Raw genomic sequence first — 26,040 nt, 5'->3', positions numbered from 1 at the left:
TGAGTACAGCCGTCCACTATACTACACCCGGCGCGGCGCCCCCCGCCGTGCGCGTCAAGCCGGCGCGGGCCCAGCACGGCGCGCCCGCCAGCACGCGTGAGTACAGCCGTCCACTATACTACACCCGGCGCGGCGCCCCCCGCCGTGCGCGTCAAGCCGGCGCGGGCCCAGCACGGCGCGCCCGCCAGCACGCGTGAGTACAGCCGTCCACTATACTACACCCGGCGCGGCGCCCCCCGCCGTGCGCGTCAAGCCGGCGCGGGCCCAGCACGGCGCGCCCGCCAGCACGCGTGAGTACAGCCGTCCACTATACTACACCCGGCGCGGCGCCCCCCGCCGTGCGCGTCAAGCCGGCGCGGGCCCAGCACGGCGCGCCCGCCAGCACGCGTGAGTACAGCCGTCCACTATACTACACCCGGCGCGGCGCCCCCCGCCGTGCGCGTCAAGCCGGCGCGGGCCCAGCACGGCGCGCCCGCCAGCACGCGTGAGTACAGCCGTCCACTATACTACACCCGGCGCGGCGCCCCCCGCCGTGCGCGTCAAGCCGGCGCGGGCCCAGCACGGCGCGCCCGCCAGCACGCGTGAGTACAGCCGTCCACTATACTACACCCGGCGCGGCGCCCCCCGCCGTGCGCGTCAAGCCGGCGCGGGCCCAGCACGGCGCGCCCGCCAGCACGCGTGAGTACAGCCGTCCACTATACTACACCCGGCGCGGCGCCCCCCGCCGTGCGCGTCAAGCCGGCGCGGGCCCAGCACGGCGCGCCCGCCAGCACGCGTGAGTACAGCCGTCCACTATACTACACCCGGCGCGGCGCCCCCCGCCGTGCGCGTCAAGCCGGCGCGGGCCCAGCACGGCGCGCCCGCCAGCACGCGTGAGTACAGCCGTCCACTATACTACACCCGGCGCGGCGCCCCCCGCCGTGCGCGTCAAGCCGGCGCGGGCCCAGCACGGCGCGCCCGCCAGCACGCGTGAGTACAGCCGTCCACTATACTACACCCTGCAGCTACGGCCGCCCCGCCCGCTCTCAATGATGTTGAGCCGAGGTGAGACGGTGCCAGGGAGTCCACACACGTTGCGTCCCAAATAAGGGCACAAGAGTCATTCCGTCGGGCCTCTTACCATCGTCACTGACAAAGGCACGACGGAGGATGTCATTGAGGCAGGCGTGGCGTGATAGGCGGCCGGCACTATTGATTAATCAAATCATCCCAATATATGCCTATTAAGAAAATAGCACGATTAGAGCAGCTTCGTTATTACGTTGAGTAAGTAATATGTCGTAGTAAAACTTCTGCAAGTTTTGGCACATCGAGTTAAATTTATTTGCATTGAAGAATTTTCTTGCACAATAAAATACCTAATCGTTGGTTGTTTACATCCTTTTAAATACCTAAAGATACAGACTCGGTGATAAGGTTCTATTTAATATGGCAAAAAAAAGTGAGAGCACCCCCCAATTTAGATACAACTTCACGACAGGGCTCGGAACCGGTTTATTTTTAAATCCCGAAATAGCAATATATTTTTAATTATTTTGTACTCTTTACGTAGGACTGGATCATATATTTAGGTAACAACTTAGCATTATTAGATAGTCCCATTAAAAAGAAATAATAAACCAAAGAACGAAAAAGAACGTAATAATACCGGTACTTTTTGTATGAAGAAAAAAACCGGTTCCGAGCCTTGCTTCACGGATTAATATAGTATTTTACGAAAGATAACGTGATAATTGATTAACTTGTCTATGAAAATTTATCCTGTCTCTCGGTATAATTGTTGCAACATTTGAGCACGCATATTTAATTTTTTTCTTCGAACAATTACTAATCACTATGGAATTCATATGAATTACTAGCAAATGACGTCACGGTCAAATTACCTACTCTTTGTAGTTCTATACGATTTTCAAAATAGAAATATAGTCTAAAAATAACTGCTGTTTCTCTATGAATGATGTTCTGGTGCTTTATTTCATACATGGTGTGAAATAATTTGTTTTAAATATAGGAAACATCCTTACAGTTAAATCAGGACTCTTCTAACTCCACATGGCTTTTCAACCAAAACTTAGGGTGTTACCCATAGTATTTCTCTTTGAAAATAAAATGCCGGAGCCCACCAAACAACTCAATGTATCTCTAAACATCTACATGGTCTATCTTATACCTTTAAACGAGCAATTCTTGTATATATATATTTCTGTGATCTCGGAAACGGCTCTAACGATTTCGCTGAAATTTGGTATATGGGGGTTTTTGGGGGTATACAATCTATCTAGATTAGTCTTATGTTTGGGAAAACGCGTGTTTTCGAGTTTTCATGCGTTTTTCTTTCGACGCAGAATATGGTCGCTAATTTCGTCCGTCTGGTCCAGCGGGTTAAGACGCGGACTGCTAAACGAGTGTTACGGATTCGAATCTCGCCCGGTGACTAACTTTTGTTTTTTTTTTATATGTTCAAGTTTATATATATATATTTTAATTTTTATTGTTTTAGACAAGTTTAATTTAGTAAAAAAATTAATTTAAGATTATCACTTATACACCACCATATTACAATAAATAGTTATAACTGAGCAAAGCTCGGTCGCCCAGGTACTATAAATTTATATCTGAGAGATGAAGTGACGAAATATAGTTGATGGTCAAACGAACTTCTTGAATTGAAGTTCGATCGATGTTATATGTCACTTCATTTGAAGATATATAGGGTCCCTCCTGCCCTAGAACGCTGATATAAGTTTTGGTTCCTGTCCAAAATAAAACTTATTTGTACTCTTATTTATTTTAATAACCGTTCTGTTCTACGAGCAGGGCCAGATTTCCGCCTAGGCCCACAACGGCCACAACACAAGGCCCGGACCCGGGCCTAGGGGCCCAGGCAACCTGGCAATGTTTTGAAATGGAGTAGGGGCCCTGATAAAGGGGGGTTCTACGAGGGTAGTTATAGCCTAACCTAGCTTAACTAATTTTTATAGAAACAGTTCGATTCTGTGAAGGCCGCAGTTCTAATTCTGACATAACCTTAAACAGTTTAGGTAAAGTAAAAAATAAATATAATATTAAACAATATTATGTACTTGAAATCGTCATGTTAAGAAAGTATTAATATTAGTATTAGAGTACCTGGGCGACCGAGCTTTGCTCTATTTGCTTTGCTTTGTTATAACTATTTATTGTAATATGGTGGTGTATAGGTGATAATCGTAACTACATTTTTTACTAAATTAAACTTGTCTAATACAATAAAAATTAAAAAATTACATATAAACTTGAACATATAAAAAAAAAAAAAACAAAAGCTAGTCACCGGGCGAGATTCGAACCCGTAACACTCGTTTAGCAGTCCGCGTCTTAACCCGCTGGACCAGTCGGACAGTGGCCGGCAATACGAAATTAGCGACCATATTCTGCGTCGAAAGAAAAACGCATGAAAACTCGAAAACACGCGTTTTCCCAAACATAAGACTAATCTAGATCGATTGTGTACCCCCAAAAACCCCCATATACCAAATTTCAGCGAAATCGTTAGAGCCGTTTCCGAGATCACAGAAATATATATATATATATATTTATATACAAGAATATATTTATATAAAAGAATTGTTCGTTTAAAGGTATAAGATATATTTATGATGATTGCCATTATAAACATGAATGACAGATGATAATTATGATGTTAAATTGTATAAGAAACATTTTTGGACTCCCAATAATCGAGTCGCAATTTTATGTGAACATTGGCGCACGCAGGGTGCCTTTTTATTACGTCAGCGTCAGTTCTCAGTCCTGCCAGTCTTCCGGGGAGCGCTCCATTTTACATTTACAGTCAAATTGTATTGCTTAGTGCACGTCGAGTCGCTCAGTTGTGTGGTTGTGCGGTGGTGTGTGTGTGTGTGTGTGACTCATAGCGCGATACATTCGTGCTTGCTACCGGGTTTCATTCATATTTGAGCGATCGTACGACACAAACATTTTAACATTATAGAACATTATTTTTATTTAATTTTACTATTTTGAACTTGTCAGTTACAATGAAATTTTTCCAAATTGTTGTTTTAATATCAGTTGTGTTTGAGTGGTATATAAATAGGAGTTATCCACAGACTCCGCCGTATTTCAAATTGTCGCCAACTAGATGCCCTATAGGAAAGCGAAAAATAAAGATTAATAATAATGTGTTGTGTCTAAACCCAACAAAGTTAAGGTAAGTTTTGTTGGAACTCGAATATTAAAGATATTAAACTGTATTGCGCCTAAAGGTCTATCCGAGCCTAATACTTATAAAAGTTGTAAAGCGAAACCTAAGCCCTCCTACGTGTACCTCCTCACCTATGGCGTGGAGCTGTGGGCGCGGGCTGCCGATGCCGATCGAGTCTTCAGGATGCAACAGCGGGCGATACGCGCTATTGCGGGCGTGCCCGATGACGTGTCGTGCAGAGAGTTGTTTAAGGAATTGGATATTTTGCCCCTTCCCTGTGAGCACATCTTCCAAGTTGCTCTCTTTACATATAAAAATTACGATGCGTTTAGACAACGAGGTGTGAACGAATCCCGCGCGATGCGTAGCAACAAGCTTGCCCATCTCCTCGTCACTCCCCCCACAAACTACGCAGATCAGAAAAGTCGGTATACATCTCGGGCCGGCTGTGTATAATAGACTACCTGACACAATAAAAAAAGATGCAACTTCTGCGGTGGTCTTCAAAGCTAGATTACGCAAGTGGCTTCTTAATCATTTATTTTATTCCGTAAACGAGTTCTACGAACTCCCTATGATATAATCTCTCTAGTCAGTATTTGAAAGTTTTACTGGAATATTTCAATGTGTATATTAAAATGAAATAATATTTCAATTAATTTTAAATTTGATATAGAATGTACCTGACATGTAACTTGGCGTTATTAATAAAGTATTTGTATTTGTACGAGTTAAACTCAGCCGACCAACTTTATTGTCACGCGTGCAATAGAGCATTTAAGAGCAAGTTCCGGCCAGCCAAATTAGGGCCCATTTTAGACAACGTCCATAATGTTTATTTAGGGTCGCCGTCATCGAAATCGGTGAGGAGATATATACTTATACATATTAGAAAATTGACATTGATTGTGATTGAATGAATTGCATAGCAAGCTCAATAAGGTTTGTGTTACTGGTAGTAATGAATGAACGTGAAAAACAAAATTTGGTGACAAAGCTGGTAAGGTAGATGGCGGGTTACATTTATGTAGCTGTGTTCCGTATTCAAGGTCAATAAAACGAACAAATTATTTACAAAGGACCTAGGTACTCGTATCTGACTCCAATCAGTCTTTCTTGCAACCTTGACACGCCGTACTTATTTATATCAATGTTGTCCCAAATACTTACAGGATTCAACTACTTTTTTCTTTTTTGATTTATTTTTGTAAACTTGGATGTGTAAATTGAGTTGGGCAAAAGCTTTTTAATATTTATTATATTTCTATAAGTGAGAACCTGTAATTGGCTCTGTAATACTATTGTAAGTTTTCAATATACTAAAATTAAATAAATACTGGTGTGTTCTATAAACGGCAATGAATTATAAACGGTAGAACAAAAAAGTGTGTAATTAGACAATAGATTGAATTTATGTTTAAGACTTTGTAAAGTAGATCTTTAAAGACTTGGTTACGTACCTAATTTATTTGGTTAATTAATCACTGCCCCAACGAAGCGAAGGTCTCGAATACGGCTTGATCAAAATGCTTTTATATGTTCGGGTGATGGATCACAGGTTGTATGTCTCAATAGATTAACGGTGATTTTGTGAGCAGGTTCGATCATTGTTTTTTTGTCAATACATGTGATAAAATGTTTTCTAAATGACGGCGGAAATAAAGATAGTTTATTATTCAAGTAGGCATATTACAATGCGCTTATGAACGTCAAATAAAGCTACGCCGGCTCTAACCCTACACCTCTGACCTCTGACCCGAGAAGATTTGAATCCCCCCTCAATTTCGAACAATATTGTTATATCCTAATATAAATAAACTAGTGATCATGCAAGCTGTAGTCCTTTTTAGTTCCGACATTTCTTAAATTTAAGGCTACAGACACTGCTTACCATCAGTCAGGCCGTATGCTTGTTTGGCACCGACGTAGTATAAAAATAATAATTACCCAACCTAATCATAAAATTTCACTAGGAATCGGCAGATAACAGCGACTTGTAGAAGGAACAGTCAGACATACGAAAGCCGAACATATGTGGATCATAAGTTCATATTGTTTTCGTAATCAAACTGCTTCCGTGTAATTTATCATATTTAAAGTTGTTAACCGCAAATATAAGGGCAAGTTTGTTATTAACCTTTTGACCGCCAAAGACGTCATATGACGCGCGCGGCTACAGCCCAATATCAACCTTCATGCGTTCACGATTACGCGCCGCGTACGATAGGCGTGGCGTTTAAAAGGTTAACATATTTTATTTGAAATTTGAAACACTATTCTTTCTATTATTTAAATTGAAGGAGATGTCTTTTATATCAGAATGAAGAAGTTACCAAAGCCTGGAGGCCCGGGAGCTGGTATCGACCCAGCGTTCTCTGCATTCATGTTTGTTTTATTCTGTATATTTTTGATTAATTCTTATGATCAGTCATTTTTATTATTTTCTGTTTGACACAATAACAAGATAGCCATTCAACGAGGGAACGTAGCCAGCCTTATGGGCACCCTTCCGCAGGGGACAGATCTGGGGGACTGTTCATAGGAGGGGATTTTTTAATATTCTTATTTATGTTTATTACTAACTTCTTGCGACTTCCAACAAGGTTGCGTTAAACGTTTAACGCTATAATCGGTAACATAAAGTAGTAAGAGTTTGTGATGAGTAAATTCGTCGAGTAGCTCAGCCGGTTCTATGGTGTAATGGTTAGCACTCTGGACTCTGAATCCAGCGATCCGAGTTCAAAGCTCTGTGTAACCTGACTTTTTGTATTTTTAGGGTTCCGTACCCAAAGGGTAAAACGGGACCCTATTACTAAGACTCCGCTGTCCGTCCGTCCGTCCGTCTGTCACCAGGCTGTATTTCATGAAACGTGATAGCTAGACAGTTGACATTTTCACAGATGATGTATTTCTGTTGCCGCTATAACAACAAATACTAAAAAGTACGGAACCCTCGGTGGGCGAGTCCGACTCGCACTTGACCGGTTTTTTCTTTTTATATTTTCTATTATTTAGGATTTTTTTAATATATATATATATATATATATATATATATATATATATTTCAATATATGTATTATTAAATCTATTTTATAAATCTTAATTTATAAAAAAATGTGCGAGGAGTCCCTCCGTTTTTTAATTTATAATATTCATTACTAGATGACCCGGTGAACTTCGTATCACTTACCTCTTATTATAAACATGTATTTATTTTAGAGCATTATTATCATCTCCACATTACGAAGTTTCACTTCTTCCGCGCGGAGGGACTCCACGCAGTTTTTTTTTATTAGATTTCATTTAGTTAATTTATAACAATATAAATCATAGGTTCTCAAATTTTTTGTGGCCACCGCCCACTTAAATGTCAACATTTGTTTCAGCGTCCACCACCATCATAGAATAATTTCGTCACTACTTTCAAAAAGACAAGAAATACATAGTAAAAACATCGTAATAATAAATCATTATCATTATAAGTATATCTATACTCAATACAAATTAGTAGGTAGGTTTCTAGAGTAGAATAGAATACGTAGTATTATTCAAACTACATAAGACAGATGCCTTTTTTTGACGTCCGCGGATGCGAATGCGGATATTTAAAGGCTCACGCTCAAGATTTGGTACGTAAAAAACGTCAAATATTACATTTTAGTAATTTTTATTTAAAAACAAATGAAACTTTCAGTATTTGAACAAGAATATAGGTGCGTTAGATTTAATAAACAGAAACTTGGCCGACTTTTCTGGGTCTAGTTGATTTCGTTATAGGCAAAATAACCATTAAATGAGCTATTCTAATTCTACACTATCCAATTATAGTATTTTATGCAATAGTTGTATAAGAAGGGTCAAAAAAGGCGAGTGGCGTGAGTTACAATGTGAGCCGGAGCCGAAGGCGGAGGCGAACATTGTAAAGGAATACGCCACGAGCATTTTTTGACCTACTTATACAACGTTGCATACAATACTTTTCCTACGAGTCAACAAAAATAAATCTTAATTTAGGCAAACAAAGCAAAAGTATATAGCCAAGACGCGCGAGCATACCTTGTTACGCGCCCGGCCCGCCCCGGGCCGCGGCCGGCCGATCAGCGACACCTTCTCGTAACTCATGAGGCACTGGTACTTGCTACTTGCTAAATTAAATTTTTGGACAGTTTTTTCTCGATTTTGGCCACCGTAGCCTACGGAGACTAACAAGCAACGCTAAGCGGTCTTCGTAGTCTATGGGTGTCGCTATATTACGGGTGTCACATGCGTGTTTCTGACTTATGGAGTGATTGTTTTTACTATGCAACCAAATGAATATTTTGTAAGTTGGCAGCAATGCACTTAGTTTAAAACTGTATTCGTTTTGGTTTTGTTAGGTTGGTAGCCATTAATCGCAGTAACGTTATAGCGATTAAAAGCACAAGACGATGCGCAAGAAGATGTTTGGTTTTGTTGGTTATGAGGAATAGACAATATAGACTTTTCTTGAAACCTTTTATGTATGTTCTTATATTCGTGTTAATGAATGCATAAATGACAGATAACAGTAGAGGAGTAGGAAAAAAAATATATATCAAAATAAAATAAAAAAATACCCGAGATGTCTCGATCTGGGTGTTTTATTTGAGGAAGTGGTCGTAAGTTCCTTCCTATAATATGATAATGCATTGAGCCTTTTCACGATCATGTTCGCTATTGGTTTTATTCAATCGAAACGAAACACTCATAACATTCTATTTATAATTTAACAACAATACTTATATTTCATTTCATTAAAAAAAGTCATTAAGTAATTAATTTAAAGCATTGTCAAATCATAACATCAATAATAAGAATAAATTAAAAATGAAATAATTTTAAAATGTCAGATTTTAAAATAATAATTAAGTTAAAAATATAAATTTAATATTACAACGTGATGATAATAATGTCGTGATTTAAAATGCAATAATTTAATTTAATTTAATTTATCCATATAATACAATAAATTAAATTAACCTAAATCTAAGTTTTATAACTAAAATAGCCCAACAAGACCTCTACTGTTCAATTTGTTCATGTGCATGGCGTTCCACTTTGCAACTATTGGACAATCTAAACTGTCAATAACAGTGTTCAGAAGGCTGTTGGGGCTGACTCTAACACGGCGCATCAGGGAGGCCACTCTCTTGCGCATTATGGCTTGAAAGCTATCTACGTGAGCTTCCGCAAACATCCCCGACGCACTGCAAAAACGAGGCAACCCCAAGAACACCCTGAAACCGTTATTATACTGGATGCGTAAGGCATTGAGAGATTTCTGCGTACACTTGACCCACAGGCTGCATGTATAAAAAGACTGACAAAATGCCCTAAAAAGAGTTATATTAACATCCTTCGCCCCACAATCGCATTACCATACTGAAGTCCAAATAAAACAAACTCGTCACTTCTTGCCGCTGTCCGTCATAGGCTAACTAATAAGTGCTCGATCGACGAATCACAAAAACGTATCGTGATTACTATTGGCTAGTGACGAACTCACATAGCACTTACCGACACTAACACGTGCCTGTACTGACCTGTTCCACATTCGCATCCGCATTAAGCACATCGATTCTATGCGGATGCGGATTTTGAAAATAATGCGGAAGTTACGCGGTTGCGGATACAGATGCGAATATTCGCAACATCCCTGCTACATAGTGAATATATTTTTATATTTACTTTAAAAACCAGAAATAATAAACTCTAAACTAAAGGTGTTATTTACAACAAAAAATGCCTTTCCTTATATTTTTTTTGTACCACTGTAGAATATAACTATGTTTTGCTGCCCAAATTGTAGCAATTTACAAGTATAATTGGGTGAATCAACTTTTTTTGTTTTGTTATCCTGTCCCGTTGTCCAAGGGACAACAGTGGCACAGTTTGTTTGAAAAGACGTTGTATGCCATTCTATTAACATGCTTAGTAGGGGGCCCATTATGGACATTGGTTATAACGACCACAAAAACGCAAGTTTAATACATTTAAGTACCATAAAATCAGTATTTCAATTAACTTTTGTCCCCTGGACAACTAATCGTAACCATGGCAACGAGTGACGCTAAAAAGTTGATTCTCCCAATTGCACTTTTTTGTAAGCGCTTCGCGTAATTGTTGCAGCGCCCGGGTCCCTGAGGCCAGACTCGGCCTCGTCCTCCCCGCCGGCCTCGTCGGCCCCCGGCCCCGGCCCCGTCACCAACTTCGGCATCCACCACCCACCGCCTCCGCCCACGCATAGTGACGATGAGATTGTGGAGGTAACTACTATACTTTCTGCTTCTTTATTATACTCTTTATCTTTAGGTATTTACTTCTATTTAAAAGTAAACAAAATCTACCCTCAAATGGCTCCTTAAGCCAGTTGAGGGTAGATGAAAACATTACGTGATCAAATGATTTAGGTTAAAGTCAGGTCGTTCAGTGACAGATCCAGGCGGTTTTGTATTTGGTTGGTTAACTACCCGAAAATGTACAAATTGTTTCTTCTGGGGTCCGCTTGACAACTAATCGCAAGATTTGGCGTAGGCACTAGTTTTTACGAAAGCGACTGCCATCTGACCTTCCAACCCAGAGGGTAAACTAGGCCTTGTTGGGATTAGTCCGGTTTCCTCACGATGTTTTCCTTCACCGAAAAGCGAAGCGAGTTGTTTGTTTACTATTATTTAAGTACCTAATGGTACAGAGTATAGGAGTTCGCTCACTGCGACCATTCCTGAGGATCTTGCCTTTGGGTCCACAGTGTCCACTGTCTCAGAACGTCCACTGTGTCAAAACGTCCGCTGTGTCGAGAGGTCCACTGTTTCTAAAAGTCCACTGTATCAAAACGCCCACTTAATCAAAATATTCCCTGTATTTAAAAGATAAAAGGATGTTTCCGAAAAAAAAACGCGATGAAGGTTCGCTACTAGGCTGCGATATGCGTCGTCCTGATTAAGTAGCAACTTCCTAAAAAATATAGAAAGGATTTTCCTCACTTGATGCGGTCTGCGGTCAGGTTAGATAATGCCGGAATGATGTAATGACCTGACCGCAGACCGCATCCAGTGTGGCAAATCCCTTAATTTCATTTTTAGGGTTCTAGCAAATGCAAAAACGGAACCTTTTGTTCGTTTGTCCGTTTATCAGTTTATACAGTCGGCCATTTGGAAGAGTGAACATTTTGTTTGAGTGGCTGAAATGGTGAAGAGGACGATTTGATAGAGTAGAAATTTCAAAGTGGACGTTCTGATGAAATGCAAATGAAATTGTAATATCTTCTATCAATCTTCCATATTAGTGCGACAGTGAGACAGCGTTTCGTTCAAATTTGGTATGAGTGAGAGGCCACACTGGAGCGTTGCGTTTGCGTCGCGGCGTCGCAACGCATTAATGTGGTATGTCATAATAAATATATGTAAAACGCTGCGTCGACGCTTGCGACGAAACAACGCGACGCAATGCACCAGTGTGGCCTCACTCTATGAAGATAGTTAGTCTCGGTGAAGAATAGATTTTGGTATAGATATCAGCCCACAACGCAGTTTGTTCATCACATAACAAATTCCCCTCCACTCAATAAACCCAAGCAAATGAATTTGTATATTGTATCAAATTAAAAAAAAATGCATTTTGTTTTCCAGGTCCCTTACAAACCTAAAACGCCAGAGATCATAGACTTGGACGAATACCCCGAAAGCCCTCAAGCCGTCAAGAAGAAAAAGCTAGACATCCTCAAAGAGCGAGGGCTCGAGGTCACCGCCATCCCCAGCGCCCCCGGCCCCGCCCCCGCCCCCGGCCCCGCCCCCGGCCCCGCCCCCTGGCCCGCCGCGCCCCTCGGCCCCGTGGCTCCCCTCGCGCCGCTCGCCCCCCTCGTTCTGTCTCCAGCCGTCCAGCACCAAATAATGACGCAGGCCCAGATCTTCCAGATGTACAACATCATCCCTCCCAACTACCCCAACGGCGTACCCCCCAAAGTCATCCAAGCCACCAGCGCGTTCGGCTCCTCGGGCCCTGAGAAAACCGTCTACGGAAACCCTAAAGACCCTTTCATGCCGCCCCCGCATGTGTTACTCGGAACTCCTCTAAAACCGCAGAGAAACAGCACAGTCGCAGTACCCTCCACTCCTCCGCAAGATATATTAGATTTGACCTGCAAAACGCTACCCCCGGGTCAAAAACCAGCTGTAGAAATTGTTAGAATCCCGAGCGTCCCGTCACCCTCTAAAGTATCCAGCACAGCGCAAAATCTAACGAAAAACTACACTTTAATAGACGGGAAAGCCGTCGTAGGCTCCAATTTAGAAATAACGCTCGTAAACCCCAAGTCCCAAACGCCCACTAAATCTAGACAGCAAAAAAGATCTTCAAACGGAAAATTCGTTACTGCAAAAACTCCAACACCCCCTAAAGAGTTCCCAAAATCTTATACCAGCCCTTCGCAGTCCGGCGTTAAGAAACCTCCTATAATAGTCCCGAATTACCAAGTCAATCAAAGAGACGACGTTTCCCCGACGTCGTCCACCGGCTCGGGGAACTCCCAAGCGAATTTACTCCAAAACAACTTGCTGCAGAACGTTTTTAAAGGCCAGAATAGTTTGCAGCAGATGATGGATATGCAGAAGAACGTTCCTAGCATGCCATACGTAGACCCCATGTACATGAGCGCTCTGTATAGCAGCCTCGCCGGCTCCATGGACCAGAGGCAGCTGGCTATGTACAGGGACTTCATGGCGAACCAGTTCAGGGGGTATTCCGGGCTGTTAGGGGTTACGCCGACAACGAAGAATTAATCTAGTCTCTAGTGTGATAAATTATATCGTGCGTTGGTAAAAATGACAGTATTTTTAGGGAATTATGTAAGAAAAATGAAGATTAAGTTTTGTTTTATACTTGAAACCTGTTTTTGTTCTAAATTACTATATGTATGAACGTTGATGGCCAAAACAAATTGTATATTATATAGGATTAAGGTAGATAAATGGGAGTTGGAATGAGGAGCAAAAACAGGTTTTAAGGAATATTTAAGAAAAAACTGTCATTTTTACTGACTGTCGCGGTCACCTTTGGCTTAATCGAGGCGGCATCGTGCGTCACGCAAAATTCTTGTATAGTTTGGTTGCCGAAAACTACCCTCGCTTATTTAGATTCACATGATCTGCTCAGAACAAGAGCTCGTTCGATTCTGATAGGAGAAAGTGTCCCAAGATTTATAACGCCATTCCGTTGTCATTGTTCATACACTTCGTATTACGGTAACAAAATGGAAGGTCCGTGTATGGGAATTTTGGGAAATATTTCCCTTATTTGGCTCGAAAGAGCTCGCGATTCTGAGCAGAAAAAATACCATAAAAAAGTGTAAGTTAACTAAAAAATGGCGCAGACACCAACAGTTTTTGAATGCCACATGCGACTGCGGCAATGCCACATCGTGTGTGCGGCTTGCGTCACGCGCCGCCTCGGGGCCTCGGGGCACGCTGGCCACCACTATACTTGTGCCGTTCTCGAGAATGTTCTCCGTTTTGTATTGGGAATGTTCTCGCGCGAGAACATTCTCCATAGTAAACGGAGAACGTTCTCGAGAACGACACAACTATACCACCAGCTGATCTCTCGGTAGCGACAGGAAGAGACCAGACTTAATGTAATATCCATGGTTTCATGGTTGGACATCTCATACTTCATAGTGACATTTGAATCATTTCAACGGGTCTATTTATTTTGTAGACAATCGTCAAATTTCTATGAAAAAAATGACGTGATGTGATATTTCCAAGTTACATGGATTGTAGTAATTTTATTTACCATATGAAAGAGAATTTGAAATGGAGGTGGATTGTCATAGAAAACTTTGTAGCCACAGTAAATTTACTGCAATCTTATGACACATGATTAAAACTTTTAGATCGCCATTTGACTTTGGTCCTTATCTTTTCACTGATGTGTTAAATTTCTTAAATATCAAAAAGTGGCCCTATCTTACCGGGCACCACCTAAAGGATGCCTTTGGCCTTTGATCTATTAGATGGCACCACATTTTGATATTTAACAAATTATTTAAAGTTAAGTAGAGTGTTTTTATCGATTTCCAAATGCCTTAGAATCATAATTCGAAAGTTTACTCGTTAAGATGATTCAAACGTCGTTAGTGTTCAAAGTCTGACATTATAAAGTCACGTCCAACATCTCGACTTTAAGAGTCACTAGAACGCCGCCGCCAGATAATCTTAAGTTACGCCTCATTTTAAAACGACCTGCTGGAATGAGGGCTACCGTTTTTGTGCTCACCAGTTGGCGCCACTGTAGAACTCGGTCCAGAAAAACAGCTCTCAAAATTCTACTGTCCATATAAAAAAAAATACATTCTAATATACACAAAAGTATTTTATCGTCTATATTTGCCGTTTTTGAATCATGTTTAATTTGCATACTTTTTGTTTAGCACTTTTTTAAATCACTAACATTTATTGAACTATATCTAATGTTTACCGTGAATAATGAAAAATATAAAAAAGATTTACCGTAAGGAGTGAAAATTCGTGATAAAAAAGGAACACCCAAAACACTATGTACTTGACATTTTGAAAGACTTCTGAATACACTAGCGCCCCTAGCGGCGAAATTAAACGCGTTAGCCCTCATTACATGAAACTTGGTAAGAAAATTCAAGTAAAATATCTATGTCTGGCATTATTTCTCAGTTTCATTGGTCGATAACTCGGTCGAGCGGGCGGGGACTCCCCGCAGGCGGTGTAATGACTAGTGAAACTCATAAGTCGATAGTTCGGTCGATATACAGCATGCGGGTGACTGCCTGCAGGCGGTAAGGTGGTGTAACGGCTAGTGAAACTCATAATGACATGCGTTTTGGAAATCTCCCGCACCCCGCATCACCAACGGGCCCTATCGACCAATGAAATTAAGCCATTTCGTTTTGGTTGCTAAAGACAGTAGAGATAGTATGTGAAAGTCGGCGGCTATGTTCTTGTGAGTCTAATAAAATTTTGCCTTTTATTGTTGAAATATGTACTTGTATAAAATAAAATCCAAGTCCTTCCTGTCGCGAAAATGTAACGAAAAATGTGGGAACAATTTAGATTTCTTTTCGTTTCGGGCGTTTTGTATATAATAAATAGTGAATAATTGTTTTTAATTTAAAATTACAATGTGATGAATAAAATTTACCAATGTTTGCACTTCACGAACATTTGCGGTTTTTTTAAATATATTTTGATTTGTGTATCAGAATAAAACGTAGGTACGGTCGCGGACTTTAGTAGTTGATCCACCTGAGGTTCAAGCTAATTTGGTCAATACCAAAGACAATTTGAAATAGAGGTGGATTGTCTAAGAAAACTTTGTAGCCACAGTAAATTTACTGCCATCTTTCGACACATGATTAAAACTCTTAGAATGTCATTTGACTTTCATCCTTATTCTTCCACTGATATGTGTTAAATTTGTTAATATCAAAAAGTGGCGCCATCTAATAGATCAAAGGCCAAAGGTATGGCGGAATCGTTTCGAGCGATGGAGCCACAACATTTAGCCGATGCCCGGTAAGATGGCGCCACTTTTTGATATTTAACAGATTGAACACATATCAGTGAAAGAATCAAAGTCAAATGGCGTTCTAAAAGTTTTAATCATGCGTCGAAAGATGCCAGTAAATTTACTGTGGCTACAAAGTTTTCTATGACAATCCACCTCTATTTCAAATTCTCTTTGTCAATACTAACGGCATGAAATGTCCAATATAAAGTAAAGTAAACCTTAAATGGCTCAACCATTAAAGTCCGTGACTGTATGAAGAACATGTATTCATAATTTATATGACTATAATTTATTTTTTTCGTATTCGTTTTTGATTCAACAATTAATTTAATTTTTTGATTTATGACTGATTATAATTTTTATAAAACTGAAATATTCGTGAAATAAATCATTGTATGGTAATGTTTATTTGTCACATTTTTAGCTATGACTTGTCTGTGACAGAACCACTGATATTTCAAAGGGATTTTCCATGCCTGGGTCCTTTTGAAAAAAAAAAACTCACTTTTATATTTATATGTGACAATTTTATGTTATTTCTACTAGTATTCTTATGATCCTAATAGATAATAAAATCGTTAGACACAGACCAAGCTAAGTTGGCAGCGATTTTGATAGCCCAGCCTGTGCAAGTGTTAAGTAAACGCCTTTCATAGAAGTTTGACGTTTAAAATAACACTTGCACTCTCTGGTCTGTCAATCGCTGCCAACTTGGTCTGATTCAATCATATTCCTTACATGCATACGCGATGTCGTCTATTTGTATGAATATCAGATATTTGAGGAAACTTTCAAAAACTAAGCATGGAAAAGCACATAGATAAATACTAAATGGTTCTCGCCTTCAGGCAAGTAATGCACTAAAAATGTGTCCCCATTTGAACAGCTTCAATACTATGATTAATTTTTGGATTTCTACACAATAATTAATCTTAATGTATGTACAGTAACATCTGAAAACATCGACACGATCGAAGTGTCAATAATATGTATACACGACTTTATGGCCCATATATTAGGGTAGTGTATACATATTTTTGACACTTTGTCCGTCTCGATATTTTCAGACATTACCGTACTATTTTGTAAGAAAAATTTCATTCATTACGCAAATGGGTTATTCAGATTTATGTAAAGATAATTTCATTGTTTTGATTAAATCCAAGCTCTTTATTATATCGATTGGTTTATATATTAATTTAACACAATTATTTTCTTACTTATTGAATATGGAACTTCTAGGTATATATTTAGAGATGAAAAAGTCTTGTCATCAGAATAATATGTAGATCACAGAATGTACAGTAAGCTGCAGATATAACTCCCCCCCTCCCCCTCTGCAAACAAGTTTATACGCAGGGGGTCGGTTATCTCTGCAGCTTAATATAGATGTTATTGGTTAAAGCTGCTCAGATGGTGACGAAACCTAAGCATAGTTTCATAGATTCCATCTCTTAAGTGTTTTTAGGTTAATGTTTTTGATTGCGATGTAAATATCATTGTGAATGAGTGCGTACGAACGAGTAAATATTGAAAATTATAAATGGTTTTATTTCACTTCGTTTCTTATTTTTGAATCACTCTGTATCTACTTACTTAGGTCATAAGTTCTGTCACAAAGGTTTTGACTGATAAATAATCTTCTTCTTCTGGTGCCATGCCCAGTCTAATGGGCGTCGGCGGTCAGCATGGCATTCAGCTCTCTGGTCTTTGCCAATCTCTTGAGGGTGGCTGCGTCTTTTGTATGCGTCCAGTCTTTAATGTTATTTATCCATTTATTTCTAGGTCTACCTCTCCCTCTTTTTCCCTCATACTTTCCCTCGATGATTGTCTGTAATAAGTCGTATTTCTTATTTCTATTGATAAATAATACAAAGCTTTTAATAAAAAAGTTTGCCATGATGTGAAAGCTTGGTTCATACTGATCAAAACGTAAGATAATTAGTTTAAAATTTAGAGCACGTCTTTATTTACTACTTGTTTACTTTGAGATTGTCGTTAGACGCGAATACGCGGCTGGATTCTGAACAATTATACTTTACAAAAAAAAAAATAGCCACAACCGAATACAGAACCTTCTCCTTCTATGACATTGAAGTCGGTTAAAAAGGGAGTAAAAATCAGTGTTTAATTAATAAAATGGATACAATTGGTTATTTATATGAACTTTATTAGAACGTTATTTTGTCACTAACATTTAGTTCTCCGAAAAGTCTGTACTGCAGCTAATTCCCTTCAAACTTAAGGTACTTTTCAGTGACGCCATTAATTTTTGACTGCCATCCAACGAGTAGATTTGGTAAAACACGTACAGTTGCAATTTTGGCAATACCAATACACATGACTAATATGTTTTAAGATAGATAAAAGATTCATTAGCTTTTGTTTTATGTGTTAGATTCAACAGTTCGCGTATTTTTTGCATTATTATAACATTATTCCGAATAATACATAGAATTATGCAAAACTGAGATATCAAATTACTTTAACTTATATTGTAAGTAATTCAGCATTAAATAAGCTTTCAACCAATATATATGAATAATACGGTATCTGTACTAATATCTTTTTTATCAGTCCAAACCTTTGTGACAGAACTTATGACCTGACTGAAGTATTATATTGCACAAAAACTACTTGACTTGCAGAAAAATTTAAACTACCAATAAGATCAAAGTTATTGTGATTTTTTGCGACTTTACATTCTAAACTTGCAAATGTGAGCTATAAAAATTTACTGAAAGTTATTGTGAGTTTCATGCTCAGTGGGTAGGAACCCTAATAGTATCGCCATGTCCTGTCCGCCCGCGGTTTTGCTCCGTGATCGTTTTCGTTTGACTTTTTTGATTCGTTAATCATTATAGGAATTAGGTTTAAATTTCTTATGGAATTGTTATACACTCCTTAATCTTAGATAGTCAAATAATCGAAAACAGATAAACCAAGGGGCATAGATATGTTTAATATACATCACATTGTGAAATATTTTCCATGATTTCAATTACGGAAGGTGGAGATAAGGAACGAAATCTCCATGTACCAAAAAGTGTCATCAAAAAACTTTAAATAGGTGGCGCTACAATACCTAGAGTACTTGAACAAAAAAATCAAATCATAGACAGCGCAATTAACTCCGTCACTAGCGCCTAGGTACTTAGCTACTCTAGCGCTACTCTGGAGAGATTTGGAACTATTAATTATAGCTGACAGCTGGACACTTTTGCAACAGTTCTACCATAACAGATGCCACTCCTCTTAATTCCACACTCCATAATTTCAATATTCAGAGAGGAAAATGGGGACTAGTTTGTAAGTAGAAGCCCTCTACAATCCTCTAAAGTGCGATCATAACAACAAATAAAACCAATGATATTATAACTCGGGATACGTTATAGGCATTCCAAAATTGAAGCGCTTGCCTTGTGACAAATTGTACAAGTTGCCTTTAGTCGCGCCGGGGCAAGCGAGAAATATGCACGCGCTCACGAGCCCCCGCTCACCGAAAGAGACAAGCTATGTTTAACAACGAGACAGAATCAAAAATAGCAGATTTCTTCGTAGGTATAGAAATAAATATGGCAGTATTTTTTGTGCTCCTTATGTATGAGTATAACCTATGTCAAAGAGAATTTGACATAGAGGTGTATTGTCAAAGAAAACTTTGTAGCCACAGTAAATTTACTGCCAACTTTCGACATGATTAAAACTTTTAGAAAGCCATTTGACTTTGATCCTTATCCTTTAACGCATTCACTGCCACCCACGCATATATGCGTTCACCGTCATACAAGTTTGTTTCTAGGCCACGCCCCCTGGCAGTGAATGCGTTAACTGATAAGAGTTAAATTTGTTAAATATCAAAAAGTGGCGCCATCTATTCGATCAAAGGCCAAAGGTATGGCGGCATAGTTTCGAGCGATTGCGCCACAACCTTTAGGTAATGCCCGGTAAGATGGCGCCCTAAACAATAAACATATATTTCAAATTCTATTTGCCTATATATAGTTATATAATATAATTGAATAAAACCACTGAATGTTACTTTTGAAAATTTATTTCACCAACACAGTTGCAATGGGTGACATAACTACTAAAACAAAGTTATCAACTTTACTATCTAAATTATACTTCATAAAATAATATATATTTTGTATGCTTACTGCAGCTATTTTATACACCATATATAGCAGTTTAGACGTACATTTTACGAATTAGGTGAATCTATTATCAGAGAGAATTTGAAATAGAGGTAGATTGTCAAAAAAAAAAAAAATTCAAGCCACAGTAAAATTACTGCAATCTTTCGATACATGATTAAAACTTTCAGAACGCCATTTGACTTTGATCCTTATTCTTTCACTGGTATGTGTTAAATTTGTTAAATAATTGAAAATGGCGCCATCTAATAGATCAAAGGCCAGAGATATCGTTTCGCCACAAACTTTAGCCGAAGCCCGGTAAGATGGCGTCACTTTTTGGTATTTAACAAATTTAACACATATTAGTGAAATAATAAGGATCAGAGTCAAATGATGTTCTAAAAGTTTTAATCATGTGTTGGATGATGGCAGTAAATTTACTGTGGCTACAAAGTTTTCTTTGACAATCCACCTCTATTTCAAATTCTCTTCAAACGTGAAATAACCAGAAGTCATCCTACTCAGAAAATCCTCTAGCGGCCCTCCGTAAAAGAAAAATTGGTTTATTGGAAATATCGTTTTTTAATTTTTAATAAATGGTGACCCTTTTATGTCGGATGGTACTGTAGTGTCGAGTCGTTAAGGCTTCAGGGGCAGCTAGAGGAGCCCCTAGGGCTCTTTCTGGGCCCAATATTTCCAATAAAGGGATGGACGCTTCTTGCGTACGTCGTTAGGGATCCAAAAGTAGACAGGGGAGCCTTCCTTGCCTCCATAATGCTCGCAACTGAGGCCCCCCGTTGTCTGTTCTCAGCACAAAATTGGATACTCAAGCCGTAGCCATTTAGGTGGTGGGCAAGCTGTGTATGTGTGCATAAAATGTGTATGTGTGGGTTTTTATTATGTGTTTAGGGATGTGAATTCTCGATTTTAATCATGTTATATATCGATAATCTCTGCACAGCGGAACGGAATAGCGATTAATTGAAGATTCAATATGTTCACTAAAAATTAACATCATAGAAATGCTAATGGATAATGAATACTTTATGATATAATAAAATAACTCAATTATTGCGGAAAACATATTTTAGTTGGTTTGAGCCAGCGTACCATGAATTTCCGCCGTTGTTTACTGTAATATCGAACTCGCAAAATCGTAACTGGTTGATAAGAATATATAAAGTTGTCTGATAATAGTTATCATTTCATTTTAGGTAGATTAAATTCTTTCAAGTAAAATTAAAATTTAAAAAAATGCCGAGAGTTTATCGATATCACTTATCGACATGGCCGCAACGTAACTCATTGTTAATCGTATAGAAATGTTGCTGTGTGTTAGGCTACGGTGACAGCTGGTTTAGACTCCATCTTTAGGAATATTGGAACAAATGGTCTTTTAATGGTAGGTTAGTCCTAAGGCCAACCACACACTAGCGTTTTGAGGGTCGGCGTACAGTCAGCGCTATGGGGACTGGCGTCGCTGCGCAGGTGCGCCGACGTTGCGTCGAGCAGCAGCCATAGAGTTGAGTAGACCATAGAGAAATAAGAAGTACATAGAATGCTCACTCCATACATTAGTTTTGGTACCAAAACGCTTATTATTTTCGTAGTCGACATCTAGCATCGAGTAGCGGAACTCTCAGTACTAATTTTCAGCTAATATTATAACCAGAGTAAGCGTAGGAGTTGAAAATAGAATTCCGGTTATTCATTCTAGTTATAATATTAGCTGAAAATCGTTGAGCATTAGACTTTTTGTTTGCCGCGACATCTATTATCGAGTAGCAGTACTGAGAGTTTCGCCACTCGACGCTAGATGTAGACTACGAAAATAATAGTATTTTTGGTAACAAAACCGTTGTATGGAGTGAGCACTCTTGGTCTTAATTCTCTTTGACTAGACGCGGACGCTCGGAAGACGCCAGTGTGAGGTACCCTACATACTAACCCCCTTATTCATAAACGTGTATTCATGTTACGATGCCGCTGATCATCGTTTGTCCCTTTCCGACGTATTGGTATGATGGAAAGGGACAAACGATGATCAGTGGCATCGTAACTTGAGTACACGTTTATGAGTAAGGGGGTACACGTGGAGCGCGGCTAGGGCTCCGGCGCGGCGAGCAGGGCGCCGCTGTAGGCGAGGTCCCAGTAGTGCTCGACGCCGTGTTTTTGAAACAGCTCCCGAGCTTGCTTCTCGGTTGGCAACACCTGCAAGTAACAATAATAATTTTATTAAAAGGGAATAACACCACTTATTCGGCCATAAAAAAAGAGAATAGTTATTTGTTTTACGAGGGGGCAAAGTTGAAAGTGCCTTGAAACCCTCGCAACGCTCAAGATTCCACTTCTCGAACCACTCGCTACGCTCGTGGTTCAATTTTGGAATCTTTCGCTCGCTCGGGTATTAATATTAGCAAGAGCGGTTAAACAAACTTTGCCTCCGAGTGAAACACAACATTTTTCACCACACCAACTCGAGGAAAATACTAACTATGAAATACCAAAAAAAATCAAATCCAAATTAACTTAAATAAAATTTTATCATCCAAAATCATCATTTAAAACTCATTTCTACCAGCTAGCATAAGGAAACGACTTAAAATTTGCATCTGATTACTTTGTCCCACATGTGGATAAAATGCAACTTTCTCATTAGTTTCTGAACAATCAAGAGGGCCTTTATCAGTTGGTGTGGTAAAAAATACTTTTCCACTTCTAAATACTTTCCAAGAATTTTAGAATGTTATTAACACAAGGAAAAACTAGGTTTATAAGTTTCGCTTGAAAAAAAAAAATTATATTGCTAATTTTGAAAAGAAGGAAACCTATAAACCTTGTTTTTCTTTGAATCAATAAGATAGTAAAAAACCGGCCAAGAGCATGTCGGGCCACGCTCAGTGTAGGGTTCCGTAGTTACTCTTCCGTCACAATAAGCTAAACTGGAGCTTAAAGTATAGTAAATTGTTAACCAAGGGACGAAACGGTACCTTTCACCCGAGTTAAACAAATAGGCAAATTTGCATAATCAGTACCTAATTAAAGTAAGTCTTTTTACTATGAAGGGGAAACTTTTTGTGATAACTCAAAAACAGCTAAACTGATCATGTCCACTATAGTTTTCATTTAATGTGTTTCTTAAGCTCTACTTCCACGATTTTTTTCATATTTTTTGGACCTATGGTTCAAAAGTTAGAGGGGGGGGACACATGTTTTTTTTTCTTTCGGAGCGATTATCTCCGAATATATTCACTTTATTAAAAAATGTTTGTTGAATACCCCTATTAGTTTTGAAAGATCTTTCCAACGATACCCCACACTGTAGGGTTGAAGCTAAAAAAAATCACCCCCAATTTACGAGTAGGGGAGGTACCCTAAAAAAGATAAAATTTTTAGATTTTATTGTACGACTTTGTCGGCTTTATTGATTTATATAACCATGCCAAATTTCAGCTTTCTAGCACTAACGACCACGGAGCGAAGCCTCGGACAGACAGGCAGACAGACAGAAGGACATGGCGAAACTATAAGGGTTCCTAGTTGACTACGGAACCCTAATGAAACACGAAAGGAAACAAGCGTAAGCGTCTGCAAGCTTTCATACATATTACGCCATTTTGATCCTAGCATTGCTAAGTTACTTGTCAAAATGACGCGAAAAATCTAAGTCATCAGGAGGCCTACCGCGAAAACCGAAATTCGCCAATTGCGGGGATTTTTCTCTTTTACTCTCTCTAAGATAGAGTGACAAAGAAAAATGCCCGCAATTGACGAACTTCGATTTTCGCGGTAGGCCCGCGGTAAATTCATACGTAAGTGCGACAGCGAAGCAAAACTTCGTGGTTCGTGGTAGGCCTCCATATTTGTTAGCTATTATTGTACTAACGCGTAAACCAGTATAACCTGACCTCAAGACTCATATTGCTGGTCATGTTTAATCTGAACCAATTAGACTGGACAGTTAAATGGTTACTTTATAAGCGATTGAAATGCCTACCAAGTCTCACTGGGCATTTACGAAGCTTGCTATTTCTATAGAAACAGATATCGTGTAAGGGACCAAAATATTATTTAATTTATTGAAATATAATATAGTGGCGTACACAAAATATGATATTTTACATTAGATTATTAATAAAAAAGTAAATATAATTTGTATAGGTGAAATAAACATCTACAAACACTTTTTGCGATAACTCAAAAACAGCTTAACTGATCATGTCTGCTATAGTTTTAATTTAATGTCTTTCTTAAACTCGACTTCCACGATTTTATTTCATATTTTTTGGACCTATGGTTCAAAAGTTAGAGGGGGGGGGACACATTTGTTTTTTCTTTCGGAGCGATTATCTCCGAATATATTTACTTTATCAAAAAATGTTTCTTGAAAACCCCTATTAGTTTTGAAAGACCTTTCCAACGATACCCCACACTCTAGGGTTGAAGCGAAAAAAAAAATTCACCCCCACTTTACGTCTAGGGGAGGTACCCTAAAAAAATTAAATTTTTAGATTTTATTGTACGACTTTGTCGGCTTTATTGATTTATATATCCATGCCAAATTTCAGCTTTCTAGCACTAACGACCACGGAGCAAAGCCTCGGACAGACAGACAGACAAACAGACGGACATGGCGAAACTATAAGGGTTCCGTTTTATGCCATTTGGCTACGGAACCCTAAAAATGATAGGGCGGCACAGTCAGGGCGGGCGGCTCACCTTGAACTTGATGTCCCCGAAGGCGCGGCGCGGCGAGCCGCCCTCCCACACCAGCGCGCACGAGTTCGGCACCGCGGCGCCCTCCGCGTCCTTCACCAGGTCGTCTTCCCACTTTATACGGTTCAGCATTAGTCTGGAAATAGATAAATAAACTAAATACACTCGTATTCAGAATTAGAAAAATGTTAAATGACAGTTGCAGCCATGTATTTCATAAAATTACCGCGGTATCCTCTCATTTTTTTTTTATACTACGTCGGTGGCAAACAAGCATACGGCCCGCCTGATGGTAAGCAGCCTCCGTAGCCTATGTACGCCTGCAACTCCAGAGGAGTTACATGCGTCCAAATATCAACCTCTAAATCCTCCTCCAATCCTCTAAATATCAACTTTTCAATCATATTTTTAGTCATTTTTTACCAGATTTCTATGGATACATAATGTAAAATATGACAATATTAGATTTATTCACGAAATAAATGAAAATGTTTTTCAACTTCGTCAAATAATCTATCAATTTTTTTTTAAAGTGAAAAAATTACTGCCTTGTTTGAGTCTTGAACTCACGGCCTCTGGATCGATACTCCAGCGCTCTACCAATTGGTGAATTTCCAATAGACTTGGAATTTCGGTAGCCGTTCAAGAAGTGTAACGCCATACCGTAAGAACGGTAGATGTCGCTAGGGTCCCTATACCCATAATACTCATACGGTGAAAAGATTTGCTGGCTATGGATGAGATCTTGGTTGCTAAGTTGGCAGAGCGCTGGAGTATGGATCCAGACGCCGTGAATTCAAGTTTCACCCAAGGCAGTAATTTTTAAATTTATTCTAAGCTTAATAGCATCGTTCGCAGACTTGAAAGTTTCAATAGAAGTTAAAATCTTTAATGTTCTTCTTGTGCAGGCCGCTTGTAGTTGTACTTGGCATGTTGTTTAGGCCCCCCTTCAACAACTACTACACAACACCCTATGTGCAGCACCTCACGACCAGTCATGTGTAGTGTAGCTGTTGTTCACTTGCACTTTAAACTTCACTTCACACTCATCGCTTTTACTTGGCGTGTTGTTTAGGCCCCCCTTCAACAACTACTACACAACACCCTATGTGCAGCACCTCACGGCCAGTCATGTGTAGTGTAGCTGTTGTTCACTTGCACTTTAAACTTCACTTTACACTCACCGCTTGTACTTGGCGTGTTGTTTAGGGCCCCCTTCAACAACTACTACACAACACCCTATGTGCAGCACCTCACGACCAGTCATGTGTAGTGTAGCTGTTGTTCACTTGCACTTTAAACTTCACTTCACACTCACCGCTTGTACTTGGCGTGTTGTTTAGGGCCCCCTTCCACAACTACTACACAGCAGCCCCTGTGCAGCACCACACAACCGGTCATGTATAGCTGTTGTTCACTTGCACT

The 26,040-nt window shown here is 39.6% G+C and overlaps 2 protein-coding genes across 4 annotated transcripts in view; one reads left to right on the top strand and one right to left on the bottom strand.

The window, feature by feature from the left end:
* Window positions 1-15,232, top strand: part of LOC133531461 (AT-rich interactive domain-containing protein 5B-like) — a 120,368-nt gene extending 105,136 nt beyond the window's left edge. For both annotated transcript variants that reach the window (XM_061869692.1, XM_061869693.1), the window contains 2 exons: window positions 10,352-10,488; window positions 11,851-15,232. In XM_061869692.1, the coding sequence (XP_061725676.1) occupies window positions 10,352-10,488; window positions 11,851-12,999 (1,286 nt within the window). In that variant the 3' untranslated portion in view covers window positions 13,000-15,232. The remainder of the gene's footprint in view (window positions 1-10,351; window positions 10,489-11,850) is intronic.
* A 6,748-nt stretch (window positions 15,233-21,980) lies between these two features.
* Window positions 21,981-26,040, bottom strand: part of LOC133531464 (U4/U6 small nuclear ribonucleoprotein Prp3) — a 52,319-nt gene continuing 48,259 nt past the window's right edge. For both annotated transcript variants that reach the window (XM_061869703.1, XM_061869704.1), the window contains 2 exons: window positions 24,619-24,751; window positions 21,981-22,110 (listed from right to left, as the gene is read on the bottom strand). In XM_061869703.1, the coding sequence (XP_061725687.1) occupies window positions 22,003-22,110; window positions 24,619-24,751 (241 nt within the window). In that variant the 3' untranslated portion in view covers window positions 21,981-22,002. The remainder of the gene's footprint in view (window positions 22,111-24,618; window positions 24,752-26,040) is intronic.

Source organism: Cydia pomonella, chromosome 25 (genome assembly GCF_033807575.1).
Source record: "Cydia pomonella isolate Wapato2018A chromosome 25, ilCydPomo1, whole genome shotgun sequence".
In the NCBI taxonomy this organism is placed as follows: Eukaryota; Metazoa; Arthropoda; class Insecta; order Lepidoptera; family Tortricidae; genus Cydia; species Cydia pomonella.
Note: the sequence above shows the minus strand (reverse complement) of the source record. Positions and strands in the feature narration are given on the sequence as shown.